The sequence below is a fragment of the Artibeus jamaicensis genome, unplaced genomic scaffold (assembly GCF_021234435.1).
Source record: "Artibeus jamaicensis isolate MK-2021 breed Jamaican fruit bat unplaced genomic scaffold, CSHL_Jam_final contig_519, whole genome shotgun sequence".
NCBI lineage: Eukaryota > Metazoa > Chordata > Mammalia > Chiroptera > Phyllostomidae > Artibeus > Artibeus jamaicensis.
In genome coordinates, this window is record NW_026521871.1 from 56,295,028 (window position 1) to 56,311,518 (window position 16,491).

General features: G+C 60.0%; 1 protein-coding gene across 1 annotated transcript in view; it reads right to left on the minus strand.

Annotated features, from left to right (window-relative positions):
- POC1A (POC1 centriolar protein A) overlaps positions 1–16,491 on the minus strand; it is a 55,155-nt gene that overhangs the window by 21,250 nt on the left and 17,414 nt on the right. Inside the window, exons 8-9 of the mRNA XM_037128628.2 lie at positions 12,122–12,190; positions 10,881–10,979 (exon numbers count right to left, since the gene is read on the minus strand). Of these exons, the coding sequence (XP_036984523.2) occupies positions 10,881–10,979; positions 12,122–12,190 (168 nt within the window). The remainder of the gene's footprint in view (positions 1–10,880; positions 10,980–12,121; positions 12,191–16,491) is intronic.

A 16,491-nucleotide genomic window follows, 5' to 3' on the forward strand; every position in this document is an offset into this window, starting at 1 on the left:
CAGGGAAAACGTCTTTGTGACCTTGGGTTGGGTCACAAAGATTTCTTAGATATGACACCCAGAGCATGATCCACAAAAGAAAAAGTTTAAAGATGAACTGCATCAAAATTCAAAACATTTGCTTCTTGAAAGACACTGTTAAGATGAAAACACAAAGCACAAACTGGGAGAAAACACCTGCAAGTCACGTGACAGGCAAAAGACTCAGATCCAGAATATACAAAACTCACAAAACCAATGAGAAGACAGTCTAATTAAAAAAAAATAGGCAAAAGATTTGAACAGACACTTTGGCAAAAAAAATATAAAGATGGCAAACAGACACCTACAGTGATGTACTATAGCCCTGGCCGGGTAGCTCAGTTGGTTAGAGCATCGTCCTGAAACACCAAGGACGTGGGTTTGATCCCCGGTCAGGGCACAGATAAGAATCAACCAATGAATGCGTCAGTAAGTGGAATAGCAAATCGATGTTTTTTTCTCTCTCCCCCCCTTCCTCTCTCTAGAATGAAAAGAAAAAATGGTGCTCTATGTCATTAGTCATGAGAAAAATGAAAGTTAAAATCTCATCTATCGGAGTGGTTCAAGTCAGACCGACCGACCACGCCAGCAAGGAGGCGGAGACACGTGACCTGCCTCACACGGCCAGGGAGCAGGCGAGATGGGACGAGCTCGCTGGGAAGCAGTTTGGCGGTCTCCCCAAATGACAAATATGCACATGTCCCAGCCATCCAACCCCTAGGTACTCGCCCAAGAAAAGTGGGATACACGTCCACGGAAGGACACACACGTGAGAGTTCACAGCAGCTTCGTGTGAGAGCCGAAGACTACGAACAAGCCGATCTGCACTAGCAAGAGGACCAACCACCGGACGGTGCACCCGCAGCAGTAAAGGGAGTGTGCCAACACAGGCGAGTCTCAAAGTGGCGAGGCGGGTGAGAGGCCAGACCGGAGAACACGTCACTGTGCAATTCTACTTCCATCAAACTCTGAGCCGCACACTGGGGCTGGGGAGGAGGGCGGCCGACTACAAAGAGGCACGAGGCACCCCGATCACGGCCGTGGTTGCGTGACTGTCAAAACTCAGAGAACGCTTCACTCCTTTACGTGTGACCGTCACACTCACGTGTCACAGAGCCCGACACAACTGAGATGCCTTGGGAGCACCGCCTGCTTATTGACACGGCAGTGACCATGACGCGACCCGTCACTGCTGCTCTGCTCCCAGGGTGCAAGTCACCACCCCTCTGAGGGCACCCAACGGGCCAAGCACAGGCTGCAGGTGCCCGGGGCGGCCTGTGAGGTCCCCTGCTGGTCTGGCGGCAGGTTCCAAGTGCAGAAAGCCAGTGTTATGGCTCGGTGCTTCCAGTTCCCAAAGCCTCGGTCTCCCTGGCAGTCAGCACCTGTCTGTCCCCAGGCAGCGGCTGTTCTGTCTATAGACATCAGGCCAGCTGCCAGAAGTGGCTGCAGTTTTCCCACAACAATGCCACGAGCTGACTCGACAGAGAGACCCCTCAAGTGGGTGGGTGGTCAATTATTAAGCCCTGCTCAAAGCAGAGGTTACTCTTTGCCCCCTGGTCTCCAACACTGGACCCTGCCCTGGCCCTTCCCCGCCTGCTCCAGAAACAGGCTCTGCAACAGACAAAAACATCCAGGAACTGGTCCGTGGCTTGCGTCTGGGGCAGAAAGAGGACAGGGAGGTGACCCAGGCCTAAGGTCTGGGTGTCTCACTGGTCCCACCTCCTTGTAGAGACCCAGGTGGGGAACCTGTCTGGCCACCGCCTACTTAAATCACGAAAGCATGTCACTGCTTCCAAAGCAGGGCTGAGTGCAGAGCAGAAAGACATAAATGCAGACCCCCCCATGAAGCCTTTTCAACGGAGCCTTTCATGGGGCTGCTCACTGCAGTCTGCTGAGAGAGGGTGCAGGTCCTGGCCACCGGCCCCTCTCACCCTGCCCTGCAGACCTGTGCCTTTGCCAATCGGCCTCCATGGCAAGTCAGCCAGTGTCCCTGGCAGGCGGCCTCCCCGTTTTCTAACCCGGGGCCTGGCAGGGAGAGAAGGGAGAGACAGAGAAAAGCCTGGCTGTCTTCTCAACTCCGGGCTCAGAAGGAAACGAGCAGCGCCTTCCCCACGCGTACTCGTGGACTAGACTACGGCAGCCTCGTTCGCCTGGTAACTCAGGGTTCCGCCCTGCAGTCCCACGAGAGGAAGCTGCTGGTTCTGAACGGAGCCCAGAACCCAGGGGAGTTCTGGTTTCTCAAAACCATCACACTGTTTGGCAATCTTGCCAGTGTTCTTTCCAGCCAGCAGACTGAGCCTGGCCTTTGGTGACGGCTGCTGCCCTGGGGTGTGAGTGTATGAGTGTGCACGAGTGTGCAAGGTGCCTGCGTCTGTGGCTGAGGCCCGGGGAAGACCTTTCCTGCTGAACACCACCTGCTCTAGGAGGGCTGGCCGTCGCTCAGGTCAGTTCCACAAACGCGACCAAGCACCTGCTCCGGGCTGCCAGCTCCTGGCTGGGAGACAGAGGCACCCCATGCTGAGACTGAGGCCACTGCAGGAGGGAGATCAAGGCAACTGATAAAGCCCATGTGTCAATTGTACCCTTTTTGAAAAAAATAAACTGCTTTGAATAATTTTAGACTTAGAAAGAAGTTTCTAAGTCTAAATAGTAGAGAGCTTCCATCTATTCTTCTCCCAGGCCCCCCCTCCCCCCGCTACTGTCATCTCACATCACTGTGAGGACAGAGACCACCCAGGCGACCAGCACGGGCCAGTGCCATCGGCCACACCGAGGGCCCCACTGGGCCCCCCAGTTCTTCTACCAATGTCCTGGACCCTGAGGTCACAGAGCCCCACTCACTGCACTTAGGTCCTTCTCCTTCGTCTCCTGCAATGGAGCCAGCCCCTCGGTTTCCCCCGTCTTGTGACCTTGACCCTTTGGAAGACCACTAATCAGGTATAGGGTCAAATGTCCCTCGATTTGGGTCTGGTACTTTCTCGTGACCAGAGCCAGGTTATGCATTTTTTGACGAGAATGTCACGGGGCTCATGGGAACAGGGCAGGTTGGTGGCGGTGCTGACCCCTGACTGGCAGTGTGGACCTCTCTGCCAGGTTTCCCCAGGGCTGAGTCACGGTGCTCCCTGTGTGGTTCATCTCGGAGGGCTGTGGCTTTTCAAAGGAAACGTGTGGCTGTCATTACAACTCTTTCGCGTCAGCCCGGCTTGCTGGTGGCTGCAGCTGCCCCACAGATGAGAGGCCCCCGTGACGACGAGCGGTGGGTGGAGCGACAGGCCGGGAAGGCGTGGAGGCTCTCAGTGACAAAGAGGAACAGTAGCCGTCTATTTATAGATGCACTTGAAGACTGCTCATTGTAACTACTGGAGTCGGATTTTTGGAACCTGGGGAACAAAGGCTGGCTATTTTAAACTCTGCCTGCACTTAGTTCAATGGAGAGCGTGAGAGGCCCCAATCACACCTGGGCGCCGCTCCCAATCTGAGCAATTCAGTTTGTGCAGCATCTGGGGCAGGAGCAAAGCCTGCCTCCCCCGTGGCCCCAGGTGAGCCAAGCCCTCAGCCCCTGCTGCCCGAGGGCACCCCCAGGGCCTCCCAGCTCCCGTCCTAGAAAACAGCTCCACACACAGCTGTGTGGGGCCCAGCGACGTCACCTCCCTCCCTCCCCTGCAGGCTATGAAGAGAAACAGCACCCCCTGTGGACAGGCCGCTGGCTGGAGTGGGCCTACCTGCAGGACACACCTCTGGGCTGGGACGAAGATGTTCTGGGGCTCACAGTCACATGTCCCTGAGGGCGGAGGCAGGTGGGGCGCAGAGGCTCCCCCAGCCCAACTCAGGCTCTGGACTGAGACTCTGCAGCCACTGCACCACCAGCCCACGGGGGGGAAGGGGGACGTGGGTTTTCTCCAAGTCCCACAGCCTCATTCTACGTCCTTCTGCGCCGACAGGAAGCACCGAACGCCAGTCTCGACACCATGGGGGAACATGTGACTAGGGACCAGGCGTCTGACACTAAGGAACTGTCTGCTTCGTGGAACGCGATAAGAGTGTTGCAGTTGTGTAGCCGGGAACCGCCTTTACTTGGGGTGAAACAACATGTCTGGCCTGGGACCAAGTGAAGACACCCCGACTCTCTGAGAAACGTGCAGAGACCAAAGAGCTACGAGGGCGAGTGCTGACGCTCGGCAGTGGGTCCACGGGGTTCATCACACCTTTCTCCCTGCCTCTGTGCTACTCAAAAACGCCACAACACAAAGATTTCTTGTTTTGTTTCAGTAATAATAAGAAAGCTCCTGGGCCATCAGAATGAGCTGTAGAGCTGACTGAGGCCAGGTGAGCAGGGCCCCGAGAGAAAGTGGGGCACAGGGTCTCCCTGCTCAGCGTCCTGGCCTTCTCCAGCCCAGGAGGCAGGTCTGTTAGCACTGCCACCGAGAAAGCCCCAGACGGCACCTGCAGCATCCAGTGCACCTGCAGCAATGCCTGGACCTTCAAAGAAACTAATTTTAAGATAATCTCCATGGAAACCCTCTATTCTGACTTTCCCATGGTAACCGGTGAGAACATAAACACAGTATAATCCAACACCCTTACACCACATGGGCAAGGCTGCCATCCAACCCGGAAAATATAAGCTGCAAAGGGATTTTTTCCACTGAAAGCAAGAAGAAGTGCTGGAACCTCTAGCCTGGACCTGCAGGTTCCGGCCCGCTGCCTCGCCCAGCTGCTGCCAGACCACCCGGACCCCCTGCCTCTGCCAGGCTGCCACACCAGGCCAGAAAGTGGTCTCCTCCATTTAGCCTGAGACCCTCAAAACTACCAGAAAGCAAGAGCCAGGGCCTGTCCCCAGGCTCCCACGCTGCACCCACGCTCCCCACAGACTCGTGTCCACTGAACTCAGCCGTCCTGAGAGACCCCTTCCAGACACATGCTGGGCACCACAGGCGACCAAGGACCCAGCCCTCTGGCACATGGGCAAGGACTGTGAGGAACTGACCCCAGGGGGGAGGGCTGCCCCAGCAAGCACAACCTGCTGTCCATCCTGGGAGGACTGCCCGGAGGGGGTGCCACCTGCAGAGCTGAGTGTAGCTCTGCCGGGGCAGGGAGGACGACCCAAAGCATCGCAGTCAGGATTGAGCAATGGGGTCTATTGCCTCTTAGGGGTCGCTTCTTCCACTTTCCGGTGGCAGGTTTGAAAAAGCAGCGTGGAGAAGGCAGGGAGACACGGGGAGGGAGGGAGGCTCAGAGGCCAGTGGTCTCAGCTCCTACCCACCCTCTCTGCTCTGTCTCTCACCTGCGACCTCTGGGCTCTCCTACGGAGAGAGGGCTTGACAGCACAGCCTGACCAGGCTGCAGTGGCCCTGGGGCCAAAACAGAAGCACTCCGAGGAAGAGCCCGGCCCTGCCTGGGGGCACGGGCCTCGTAGAGAGCCGCACACCACCAGGACCTCCGGCCGGTTGCCCCGTGGCTCAGGGTCACTTCTTCAGTGCAGCTGTGGAATCCCCACTGGCCTTGAACCCAACTTTTGGCTGCTGGGGGGAAAAAAATCCCAAGCAGTCCTAAGACCCTTGAGAGAGAGAGAATGGAGCTCTCAAAGGTGTGTGTAGGTGCCCAGGTGTGTGTACCAGGTGTGTTGCAAAGCACCCAGAGCCAGAGGCAGAGCCACCAGGCTTCGCCGGGACTCCAGAGCCAGGTTCATCTATCTTCACGGCACTGTGACTGTCTCAGAACGCCTGCCCTAGATTTCTGCGACTGTCTCCTGGTGGTGTAAGTCACTAACTAACCTTCTTCCTAGAAGCGGGCCGCTGTCCTCCAGTGAGGGACCCACTTGGCTGCAGAATGAACAGGACGCTCCAGTGGCAGGAGGCTCCCATCAGCCCCTCGAGGGGCAGCTCAGAGCCCACCCCACCCTCTGTCCCCACTGCAGTCACTGGTCATCGCCGTCCCAGGGCTTGGTCCCTCTCTCCCTGTCTAGAGGCACTTCCCCAAAAGGCTCCACAGAGAGGACCCTCCTCTGGTGGGTCAGATGTAGAGCCACAGCAGCCAGGCCGCCTCAAGGCCAAGTGTCAGGCACTGTCACCTGCCAGCTTCCCCAACGTCCTCCATGCTCTGGAGGAGGGGAGCTGACCAAGACACCCGACCCGCAGGGCCGAGGGCAGGAGGGAGGCGGCCTGAGGATTCAAGACCAGGTGACTAGGGGGATGCAGCAGCACTGGCGGACGGGACGGGACTGGGACAGGACTGGGACAGGGAGCAGCCCGCAGGGCCCGCGGAGAGCTGCACTGGGCCCCACCCTGCCTCTAACACAAGTCCTGGCTGGAAACGAAGCCACACTCTGCCTGCCTAGCGGTGAACAGAGCCCAGTAGGTGCCTCTGGGTTTGAAGAGCCTGTGGGGCAGCGCCAAGGTTTTCTTTCAACACTGTACGGGGAGCGGGACCCAGGACCTGCTGCTTTCTGGGAAGAGGCTGCTGGCAGCTCTCCAAGTGCCTCCTAAGCTGTGGCCCCTGGGGCCACAGAATCTCCCCTCCATGGACAGACCCTTCTCCCGCCATCCCCACCCAGGATGCCACGGTCACACGGGGAGCCGGTCTTCTGACAGACCGGGGACCAGTGTATCAGCAACACCTAGAAGAGTGTCAGAAATGCAAACCCGTCCGGAACCTGACACCAGGGTGGGGCGAGCTGTGTCCATACCAGCCATGGGGTGACTCAGGGAGCCGCCATGAGCAAGCGGCCTCTGGCAGTTGTGTCCAGCTCGGGCAGGCCTGCCTCCTCACCGCACTGCCCGCAGGCCCGCTGGATGGCTGCGCCGCTGCCCACAGCGGCCTCGCGCCCGTCCGAGGGCCCCACTCCAGCACGCGCGGCAGTGCTCCACCGCCTGCCTGGGAGCGGCCCTGGCCCCGTCCCAACACAGCCGTAGCCTCTGGAAGGAAAAGGAGAAGAGGCAGTCCCGCCTGCTTCCCAGGGTGGATACACAGGTGGCACTGAGGGGAGGGCTAGCCCCGGCCCTGGCCAGGGGCGCTGGAGTCCCCGGGCTCCTCAACTTTGTGCAGCTGCACTCCCCTCAACCACTGTCTGGGGATGTGCGGTTTCCAGCAAAAAGCTTTCTAAAAATTGTACAGTTTGGTAACGGATATTGAGTCTGCTCTAACTTTAGTATCCTCTGTCCCCCCAGAAACAAAGAAACCCAGAGCACCCCCGATGACTGCCGTGCAGGCGGAGGGGCCGTGCAAGTTAGCCGAACTGCGGCATCCTGCCGGAGGGTCTCGGTCACCCGGCCCGGCCACAGCGCAGCGGTCCCCTGCAGAGGAGCCGGGGAGTGAAAAGCGCCCGAGGGCTGTCCTGTAGGCAGGCAGGGAGACAGCTGGGCACGGAGGCCCCGGATCAGCTGCAGGGGTTCCTGGAGCGCTGCGCCTCGTGGGGCCGAGGGCCGGGCTCGCCCTCACAGCAACGAAGCGGGCTGTGGACAAGACTGGCTCTCCAGCCTGAGCCCCCAGCACATCAGGAGGCACCTCTCAGCCTCACAGACGCCCGAGCCCGGGCACAGGGCACCTCCGACTCCCCTGCTGCCCAGAGCCCCCGTGAGCAGTCTGGAAGATTCGGAGCCAGAACTGAGGTCGGGGCAGAGAAGAGAGGCTCCTTTCTAAGACTTGTCCGTCTGAGGTTCACTCCAGCCCCGAACATCCACAGTACCCCATATCTGCCAAACATCCCTCAAATCCACACTTCTCCTCGCTACATAAAGCAAATGCCAGCCAGAAACTTGTGTTGTCAGCAAGAGACCCACGTTCTTTATGTTCCCAAGAGAGAAAGCAAATCTACGAGGCAGGTGGGAACAGGCCCCTCCCCCAACCCTAAAACTCCTTAGACTTGGAGCCTCCTCAGTGAGAACCCAGGTCTTCAGCAGCCACCACCCAGGACCCCCAGCACCTCAGCATCAGCCAGATTCAGGGCCAAGACCCCCTGGGCCAGGGGTCAGGCCCAGCTCCGGGCAACATCCTGAAGCAAGGGTGCGGGAGCCGCGGGGCCTCTGCCTCCGAGCCAGAGGGGCCCAGAGGAGGGGGACAAGCCATCCTCAGGGAGAGCAGAGCCTCCGGTCGGAGACCCTCAGTGACCACGGCCGCCTCGAGCATGGGCTCGGAGGTCCTGAGCACCTGGGCCTCCCATGAGGAGGTGCGGCCCCTGCTGGGCCACACGAGGGCGGCGTGCAGAGCGGAGCCTGCATGGAAAACGACCGTGGTCAGAACGGCCCGGGCCTGCCCGCCAGCCCTCACGCTGCAGGTTTTGAACGCCACCATCCTGCCTGGGGGCAGGGGTTCATCCGGCTCTCCATCGGGCAGAGGAAGGAAAAGAAACATCTTAGAGACAGCTAAAGCCTGGTGAGTCCTTGCCAGGTGCCGGGCATGGTTCCAAGCTCCCACTGGCCTGTGCCACCTCATGAAATCTCAGCAAGGAGGGCCTGGCATCTCCCCTGTGAGTAGAGCAGAGAAAGGCCGGTCCTAGGAGTCAAGGTTACCACCTGCACTGGAGGACAGGCAGCCCAGGGAACTCAGGAAGTGGGTTTTCAGTTCTACTGAATTCTAGAATTCGGTACTCTCCCCTCCCCCACAGCACGACCTTCCTTCCCACTTGCACATGGGCTCAGAGAGACGTTTGGAGGAAGGGCAAGAATAAATCAGATAAATGAATATTTGCTGCTCAAAGTGGTTTTAGAATCCTTCCGTGGTTGAGGCAGAATCAGTCCCAGGGCAGCTGGGATTTGAGGGGCAGGTGCCAAGTCCAAGGTCAGCCAAGATCCTTATGCCTCAGCGGCAGGCCTGTGAGGATGTGCGCTGGAGAACCAGGGCCATGTGGGGAGCAGAGCTGACCGCCACACGAGCTGTGCAGACGGCCGCAGGGCCCCACACGAGCCCCCGGGAAGCATGTGTCCGTCTGCTCAGACCCCTCCAACCACACGCACTTCAGCCCTGTAGCCTCTGCCCGCCTACAGCCCTGGAAGGAGGGAAAGCTCCCGGCCACAGCCCCAAACCCCTTCATCACAACTCAGTCAAGACTGGAGAGAAAATGGAGCCCATTATTCTCATTCTGAAGGGCTGGGAAATGGCTTTTGCTTTTTATTCCCAACATGAAATGGGCCTAAAAATAAGCTGTGAATTTTAACCAGAGATTGAAAATAGCTCTGGCAGTGAACAGAGCTCTCTTCAGAGTGGGCTCGAGGGCAGCCTTCCGAGATGGAGGGTTCCACGCCACACGCGGGGCCAGGTCTAGGCAGGGGTCTCCAGGGCGGAGGGGCTGCCCTGCCCTGCTCTGCCCTGTGACTTCTAACTGCCACACTCTAATAGGCACATGGTCAGGAATTCAAGGCCCAGCACCTGGCCCAACGGTCTTCCTATAGCCCTCAAATGCCCAGGCATGACACATGGGGCTCTGAGGCCAGGGCCAAGGCCCAGTGTGCGCAGAGCTGGGGGCAGGTCCCAGGCTGCAGAGCTCGTGGGGCACAGCGGTGGCACTCGCAGACTCTTGGAGAAGCGAGCCCCTGGCCCACCTCCAGACTGCTCACTAGGTTTGACCCGGGTGCCAGGCAGGCCCACGGAGGGCAGGGCGAGCATACTCTCCAATGTGAGTGACCAAAGCCAAGTTCTACGGGTCTTTTTCTGTTATTTAATATCACCTCTGGAAGACTCCAAAGTCTGAGAAACCAAATGTTTGTACAAAATGGGCCTGTGTCAGGAACCCAGGCTTAGGAAGGGGGTGGCTTTGCCTGGAACCACACAGTCAGGGCCCAAGACCCCAGAGCCCACGCGCTACCCTCGACATGCAGATGCCCGCAGGGCTGGGCTGTGGCCTGAAGGCAGCATGGGGACAACCGGCTGTCCCCAACTCTTTGAGCATCTGCCCGCCATGCCCACCCTGCCTGTCCCTCTGGCTTCCCCACCCACAGGCCTCTCCCTAGATGGTGAGGCCGCACAGCTCGGGAGAGAAAGAGTGCCCCACCTGCACCCTGAGTCAGGACTGAAGGGATGAGAGGCAGCTTGCCCAAGTAACTTCCCTAATTACTCTGGAAAAGGGGCGCAGGGCCCCCGTGCTGGTGGGCACCAACCTTCCCAAGATTCAGGTGGCACCCTCCCCTGGAAGGGAGAGGGTGGGAGTGTGTGGGGGGGTCCCTCTGCAGGAGCCAAAGGCTAGATGGACTCCAGTTTCCTGGTTCTATTCTCGGCCAGCCTTGGCTCTTGGGAGCCTGGGGCGAGCTGCTTCCTGCTGTCCGGGCTGTTTCCGGGTGTGGGAGAGGCCCGCTCCCTCGGAGGCCGGGAGGGACCTGAGACCCTCGGGCTCCACAGCCTCGACTTCAATGGTGAGTTCCACCAAAGCCGCATGCAGTCTCGCTCAGTGAGGCCTCATCAGTTACCTATTTCCCCCAACGTATTTGTGAGAAACACCATTAACTGTTTGAGTTCAGGAACACTGAACGCCCTCTTACCAACAAAAGTACTAAAAATGGTTTGTGGCCGAGGAACTTCCTCTCCACGGTTCAAAGGAGAGGAAGCGAGAGTGCTGGGCGGCCTGAGCCCAGCCGGCTGCGGCTCCAGTGCCGGGCCCTCCAGGAACCGGCGGGCCTTGGCCCAGAGGGCGCGCCGCGGCCGCACCGCAGGCCCTGCCAGCCCCCGTGCTTCTTGCCTGTTCACTGCCAGTTTGAAAGCGGCACCGCAAGGAACAGAGCATCATTGCTGGGTGACGAGGTCTTACTAGGGTCCCTTCCCTGTGACCAGCCTCAGCCCCCAACCCCCGCCGTCCCTGAGCCTCCTGGTGCTGTTCACTGGGACCCAGGCCACCAGCCCCCGGGCTCGGACAGCCCAGCCAGGCTACTCACCAGATGCCTGGAGGAGCTGGCCAGCGTGGCTGGAGGCCTCTGCACTTTCAGGACGTCCCTGTAATCCACGACATCGAAGTTGCTCTTCCAAACCATCACCTGCGAGACCAACGGGTACCCAGAATTAGAGAGAAGCCCTCCAGTCCTTCATGGAGAAAATGGGCCAGGACAGGGCACTGGCCTCCCCCTGACACCCCAACCCAACTCTGGGACCTGCCCCTCCTCCCCAGAGAGCAGGCTTTTCTCCTGGACGCGCCCCCAACAGGTTTCTGCACTCGTGGGCCCTCCTGCCGGGACTGTCCCAGGTCCACGCCCCGTGGAGCTGGGTCCCCAGGCTGAATCGTCCACATTGGCACCACCTTCTCAGAGGGGCCTTCCCCCGCCCGCACCCCAACAGCTCCTTCAAAGCACTGGGGCCGCTCGGTACTGCTTCTCTGTCGCCCTTCTTTGTTTGTCACATCTCCCCACGGAAATGAGAGCTCCTGAGGGCCGAGGCCGGGCCTGTCGCGCTGTGGGGAGTGGTCAACACATGGACTCCGACCCAGACCACTGGCGCAAGGATCCCCACTCCAACCCCGGCTCCATGCCTCACAGCTCTGAGGCCTGGCATCAAGGAGAGACGGTCTGGACGCCCACCAGGTCAGGACCCTCAACACCCTGAGGCTTCCCAGATTCCAGGCTCTGGGCCAGACCCCAGGGACAAAGTCAGACCAGGGGAACAGGTCATCAGTGCTTAGCCGTCTGGGCAGGAGACACTGAGGCCTCAGCACACAGGATGACAAAGTAGGACAGACGTCTTCACACATGCCCTTTACAGCCATGGAATTGGGACACGTCAGCCCCTGGAACAGCACACAGGCAGGTCGGGAGCAGAGGGCGAGGGCTGAAACTCAGTTTTGTCCCCCACAGGGTGGGTGATGGGGGCCTGCCCCCAGGGCTGCCGTGCAGATGGAGGCAGAGCCCCTACCCTGCCCACCCCGCGAGGCCTGCCATCTGTCTGGTAACCCTCTGAGCGAACCTTCATCGGGAGCAGGAGGCCACTGGAGACCAGCCGCCCTGGCCGCTCCCTCCTCCCGACAGTGTGGGCAGGGTGGGCTTCACGCCTCTGCCACCAGGTTCAGGAGACCTGCCCCGGTGAAAACCTTGGGGCCCAGGTTTGAGTGCCCCACTGGCTGTGGCCTCCCGGTCCCCTGCCGGTCCTGGGCAGCATCGGCAGAGACCCCTAGACCACCCTCACTCACTTGCTCATCGGAGCCTCCAGAGGCAAAGTACTCCCCTGTTCTCGAAAAGGCAACAGCGGTGGCCGGACCCTGCAGGACAAACAGGACAGAACAAACACCCATGGTCACTCTAAATCCTGAAATGCACAGGGAGATACCTAGAGCTGGTGGATGCAGACATGGGACAGAGGCTGAGGGACCTGCGGGTGCTCAGGTATAAATGTCGGCTACCCTGAGACCTGTGACAGGCCCCCGAGCACCAGTGACAGGACCGAGGCCAGGCTGGGGGGCTGTGGGTGGGCAGAGGGAACTGAGCAGCCCTGCCAGGCCGGCACCACTGTCCCCACTTCCCGGGGGGGCCAGTAGGCAGAGAGGCACGCCAACTTACCCAGACCTGGCTTTGGGACCAGGACTTGGCCCTCTGGCGAAGCTGTGCCCCGCCCACACCACCCTGCAGCTGACCGGACAAGTGCAGAGCCCCAAGGAGGAGCCAGGCTGTTCGTGCAGTCACGGAGCCCCAGACAACCTCAGAGGCCAGGACCAGGGCAGGAGGGAGGCTGGGGCATGGGTCACCAAAGGAGCAACAGGATGCCACTCCCAGGGAGGGGATGTGCCCGTTCTGGCCTCCCAGGTGCTGAGGGTCCCACAACCATCTGAAGAGTGATGCCAGGCCTGAGCAGTGCCCAGGGAGAGTTTTCAGCCCACCACCACGCACCATCTCCTCCCCACTGAACTTTCCAGAGGAACGCTGGGCAGGAGGGAAGCTGTCCACCCACACTTCTGGAATCTACCCATGGCTCCTCTCCACGGTGCCCACGGTGGGGTGCTAGAGAGAGGCTAAGTTCAAGGCCAGCTAACCCCAAGTTCTGGGCCTGGCTTGGAGCCCTTCACCTGCATTGACCCCTAGTCCTGGGGATGGTTTGTGCGCTCACCCTCCCTAAGGGGCAGCAACACGGCCTCCAGCTGAGCCCGTCCCTGGGCCAGGAATCACAGCAGCCGGCAGTCTTGCACAGCTACCCACAGGACAAAGGAAGGGGACCCATCGTTCCCTGTGGGACCCCAGGCAAGTCTGGCCAAGTATGAAATTGCAGGGCAAAGCTGCACGACCAGGGCCCGAATGTGGGCTGGGGTGGGTGGAGCATCACCCGGAGACCCTTCAGGTGACAGTGCCCGAGGGCTGCAAGGTTAGACCTACGGGTGTGCACGTGCGTGTCTAGTTTCAGGTGATTTTCACTGGGTTCTTGGAAACCTTTGTAATTCCCATACTTTGAATTTTTAACAATATGTGGCGTTGCTACATTAACATAAAAACAAAAATGACAAAACTTATTTTCATTTTGAAGAAAAACAAAGTGGGAAGAAAAGAAACCAGTACACAGAGCACCGTAAATGCTGGGCTCTTTGCCTGCCCACTGAGGAGTGGCAGGCTTCCAAGAAGTCACAGTCACCTTTCCTGTCATCACCCAACCCCCAGATGCCAAACTGGGGACAAGATGATGGAAACCAAGCAAGGGTGGCAGCAGCGGCCAGCAGCCCGTGGCTCAGCGGGCTGTTCAGGAGCAGAAAGCAGGTGCTGGGAGCTTTGCTGGCAGGAAGTGCGAGAACTCTCCTTGGAGTCCACCTGCTGGGAGACTCCGAGAGCAAGCTGCGAGGGGAACCCCAAGGCATGAGGCCTGCAGTCCCCGCCACAGCGCCGTGCACCAGGGGCCTCGGGGTTGCTGGAAAGAGGCGCCTCCACAGGCTGCTGTCCACCCATCTGCGTGCCTGTTGGGGGTTCCCGGGGCACTCGGAACACGGCACAAGCGGGCCCTGGGCCCGCTGCAAACCAAAGTCAGCCTGCACCGTCACAGTGCCAACCCCTGGCCAGCCTTCGGCCCCCCGCCCAGCGTGCCTAGCCCTGCGGGCCACCTGCTGCTCAGACTCCTGCCGGGGCTTCTCCTCCTCCGCCTTCCTTCTGAGCCTCCTGAATTCAGCTCTTCGCCCAGTTATTTTCGGTCTTTCTTGGTTTTAAATAAATTCATTTAAAGCTATAAATTTGGCTCTGATTATCATCTCAGCTAGATTCCAAAAGTTCCCAATGCGCAATGCTCTCCAGGCCGTTCCCCTTCAGGCGGCCAGCCCCAGCTCTGAGGTTCCCTCATCCGGCCATCAGTGACCAGGGCAGGCGGTCCGGTTTCCAAACCCAGGGGCTCGACATCTCTTCCACCACCGACTGTGGTCAGACAGAACACACGGTTTTTGAAACTGTTCTGCCCTCTGGTGGCTTACTCCTTTTGTTAGTCACTGCTGACGAGTTCGTCCACTGGCTGGTGCGTCCGTGACTTGAGTGTCACTGCAGCTCTTGGCTGGGCCTTCAGCAGCGTGCAGCCCACCTGCCCGACTCCTGGAGGCGCTCACCTGCCTGGGGTTCTGCCCCCCCCCCCCGCCAGGTCCCCCCCACCGCCTGCCCAGTGAGAGGATCCTGCCCAATCATCACAAGCACTGGATGAAGCCTGGCTCCACCCCTCACCAGCCCGACTGGCCCTGCCCCACCAGCCCTGGAGCTTGGGGGACCGGCGCTCCTCCGTTTCACCACACGGCCCCTCTGCCATGCCAGCCTCCGGACTGAGGGGTCTATGCTAACCAGTTCCTTCCCTCTCACGTGACAAGGCATCAATGGAGGAAATGTTAAAAAGGCAAGCCAAAGGGGCCCATGCTGTTCAAATCTCACAGCTCTTGGTGACTCTCACCCTGCAGCCCTGCAGCTCGTCCAGACCTCTCCGCTCCCCCCACCCCTCCTGCCTGCCCCCCTGCAAGCCTGAACTTTGACCCCTGTGCCACAATAGCTACTCAGGCAAAAGCCCAGCCAGGTACCCCCACCCACCACCACCTTGGAAGGGTTTTGAAGTTTTTCAGTGGCTGCCATCGAACAAACAGGAATGTCACCCCAGATGCCCAAGTCAGAGGTAGAACAGCCACAGCCCAACGAGGCCCGAGAGGCCTCTGGAGCGGGCACCCTGGTCTCTTGCCCGAGCCCAGGCCGTTTCTTCCGCAAACCCTGGGAGGCTCCTACACTCGCTCGCCAGCCTCTGCAGTGGGCTGGCGGGTCCCAGGGGGCAGCCCTGGGTGAGGAGACCTCAGGGAGGGACTGCTGCCCAGCAATGCAGAGGCTCTCTGCTGACCACAGCCAAGGACACCCGCTCCCAGCCTCCCACTGGGGGCTGCAGGCAGGGGCGAGGGGGCCAGGCACACAGCGGAGTCACTCAGGTTGAGGCAAGTGTGCTTTTACCTCTTGATGTTCCTTCACCTCCCCAGGAGGCGCCCCATTATGCAAGCCAGAAGGTCTGACTTCCCTTCCCCAGAGCAGCCTGAAGGCCCCTGGCTCACTGCTGGCCCACCCCCCTCACCCCTACTGGGTGAGGCCCCTGTGGCTTCTGTCCTAGCCCCAGCAGAGGCCCCAGCCTGAAACAAGCTCCCAGGCTCCGGGCAGCCATGCACTGGCTGCTTGCCCACACCCGGGCCGGCTGGGGTTCCGGGGGCAAATGCCGCCTGTCGCCACTCGGCTGCTCCACCGCAACACAAACACAAACTGCACAGCCGCGAACACCAGATTTAGCTCCCACCCCCGGCCCACCCACCCTCCTGTCCCAAGCAGCTCTGGGACGTAAATCAAGTGAGCATGGCTTGAGATGCTTCAGAAAATACTGAAAAACAAATCTCTATTTCTAGCACGCTGCCTGCACGCGCACCTCGCAGGGCTACGGGGCCCTGCTCAGGCACCAGGTTTCAGGCAAAGGAGGCGGAGGTGGTGGGAAAGCCTTCCCCCTCCGCCCCTCACCCCACTGCACTGCACCGAGGCTCCCGTGCAGCCCAGAAGCCACACACCCGGCCCCCATCTGTCCCGGATCCTTTGGGCAGCAGGGACGCCCTCCCCTCCTTCACTAGGAAGGCTTTGCAGCACCTCGGAGAGGGCACGGCCCCCAGCCAGCCCGGCACCCTCAGACACCCAGCCAGGCCTCCAGGACTCAGGCCCTGGAGAAGATGGCCCAACGGATGGGGCGCTGAGGGCACCTCACACAGACCTGAAGAACAAGGGGCCGGCAGGCCACACCCACTCAGGGCAGCAGGGGGAAGGTGTCTGGGTCAGGGAACCCCCGCAGCCCACCCATCTGGGGACAGAGTTCAGGGGCTGTGTGACAACAGAGAAGCCCAAGTGAGAGGGTGTTCTGGGGGAGATGAGGAGAACCCTAAACAAAATAATAAGCCAGATAAACCTTTGAGGGACTCTGTGGGTGGGTGGGCAGAGGAGACAAGGGCCGCAGCCCACAGGGGGAAAGGCCGGTGGCTGTGTCCCTGTGCCCACCAACCAGGACTAAGGCATCAGGAACCCCCACCACAGCCTCAGTTTCCTA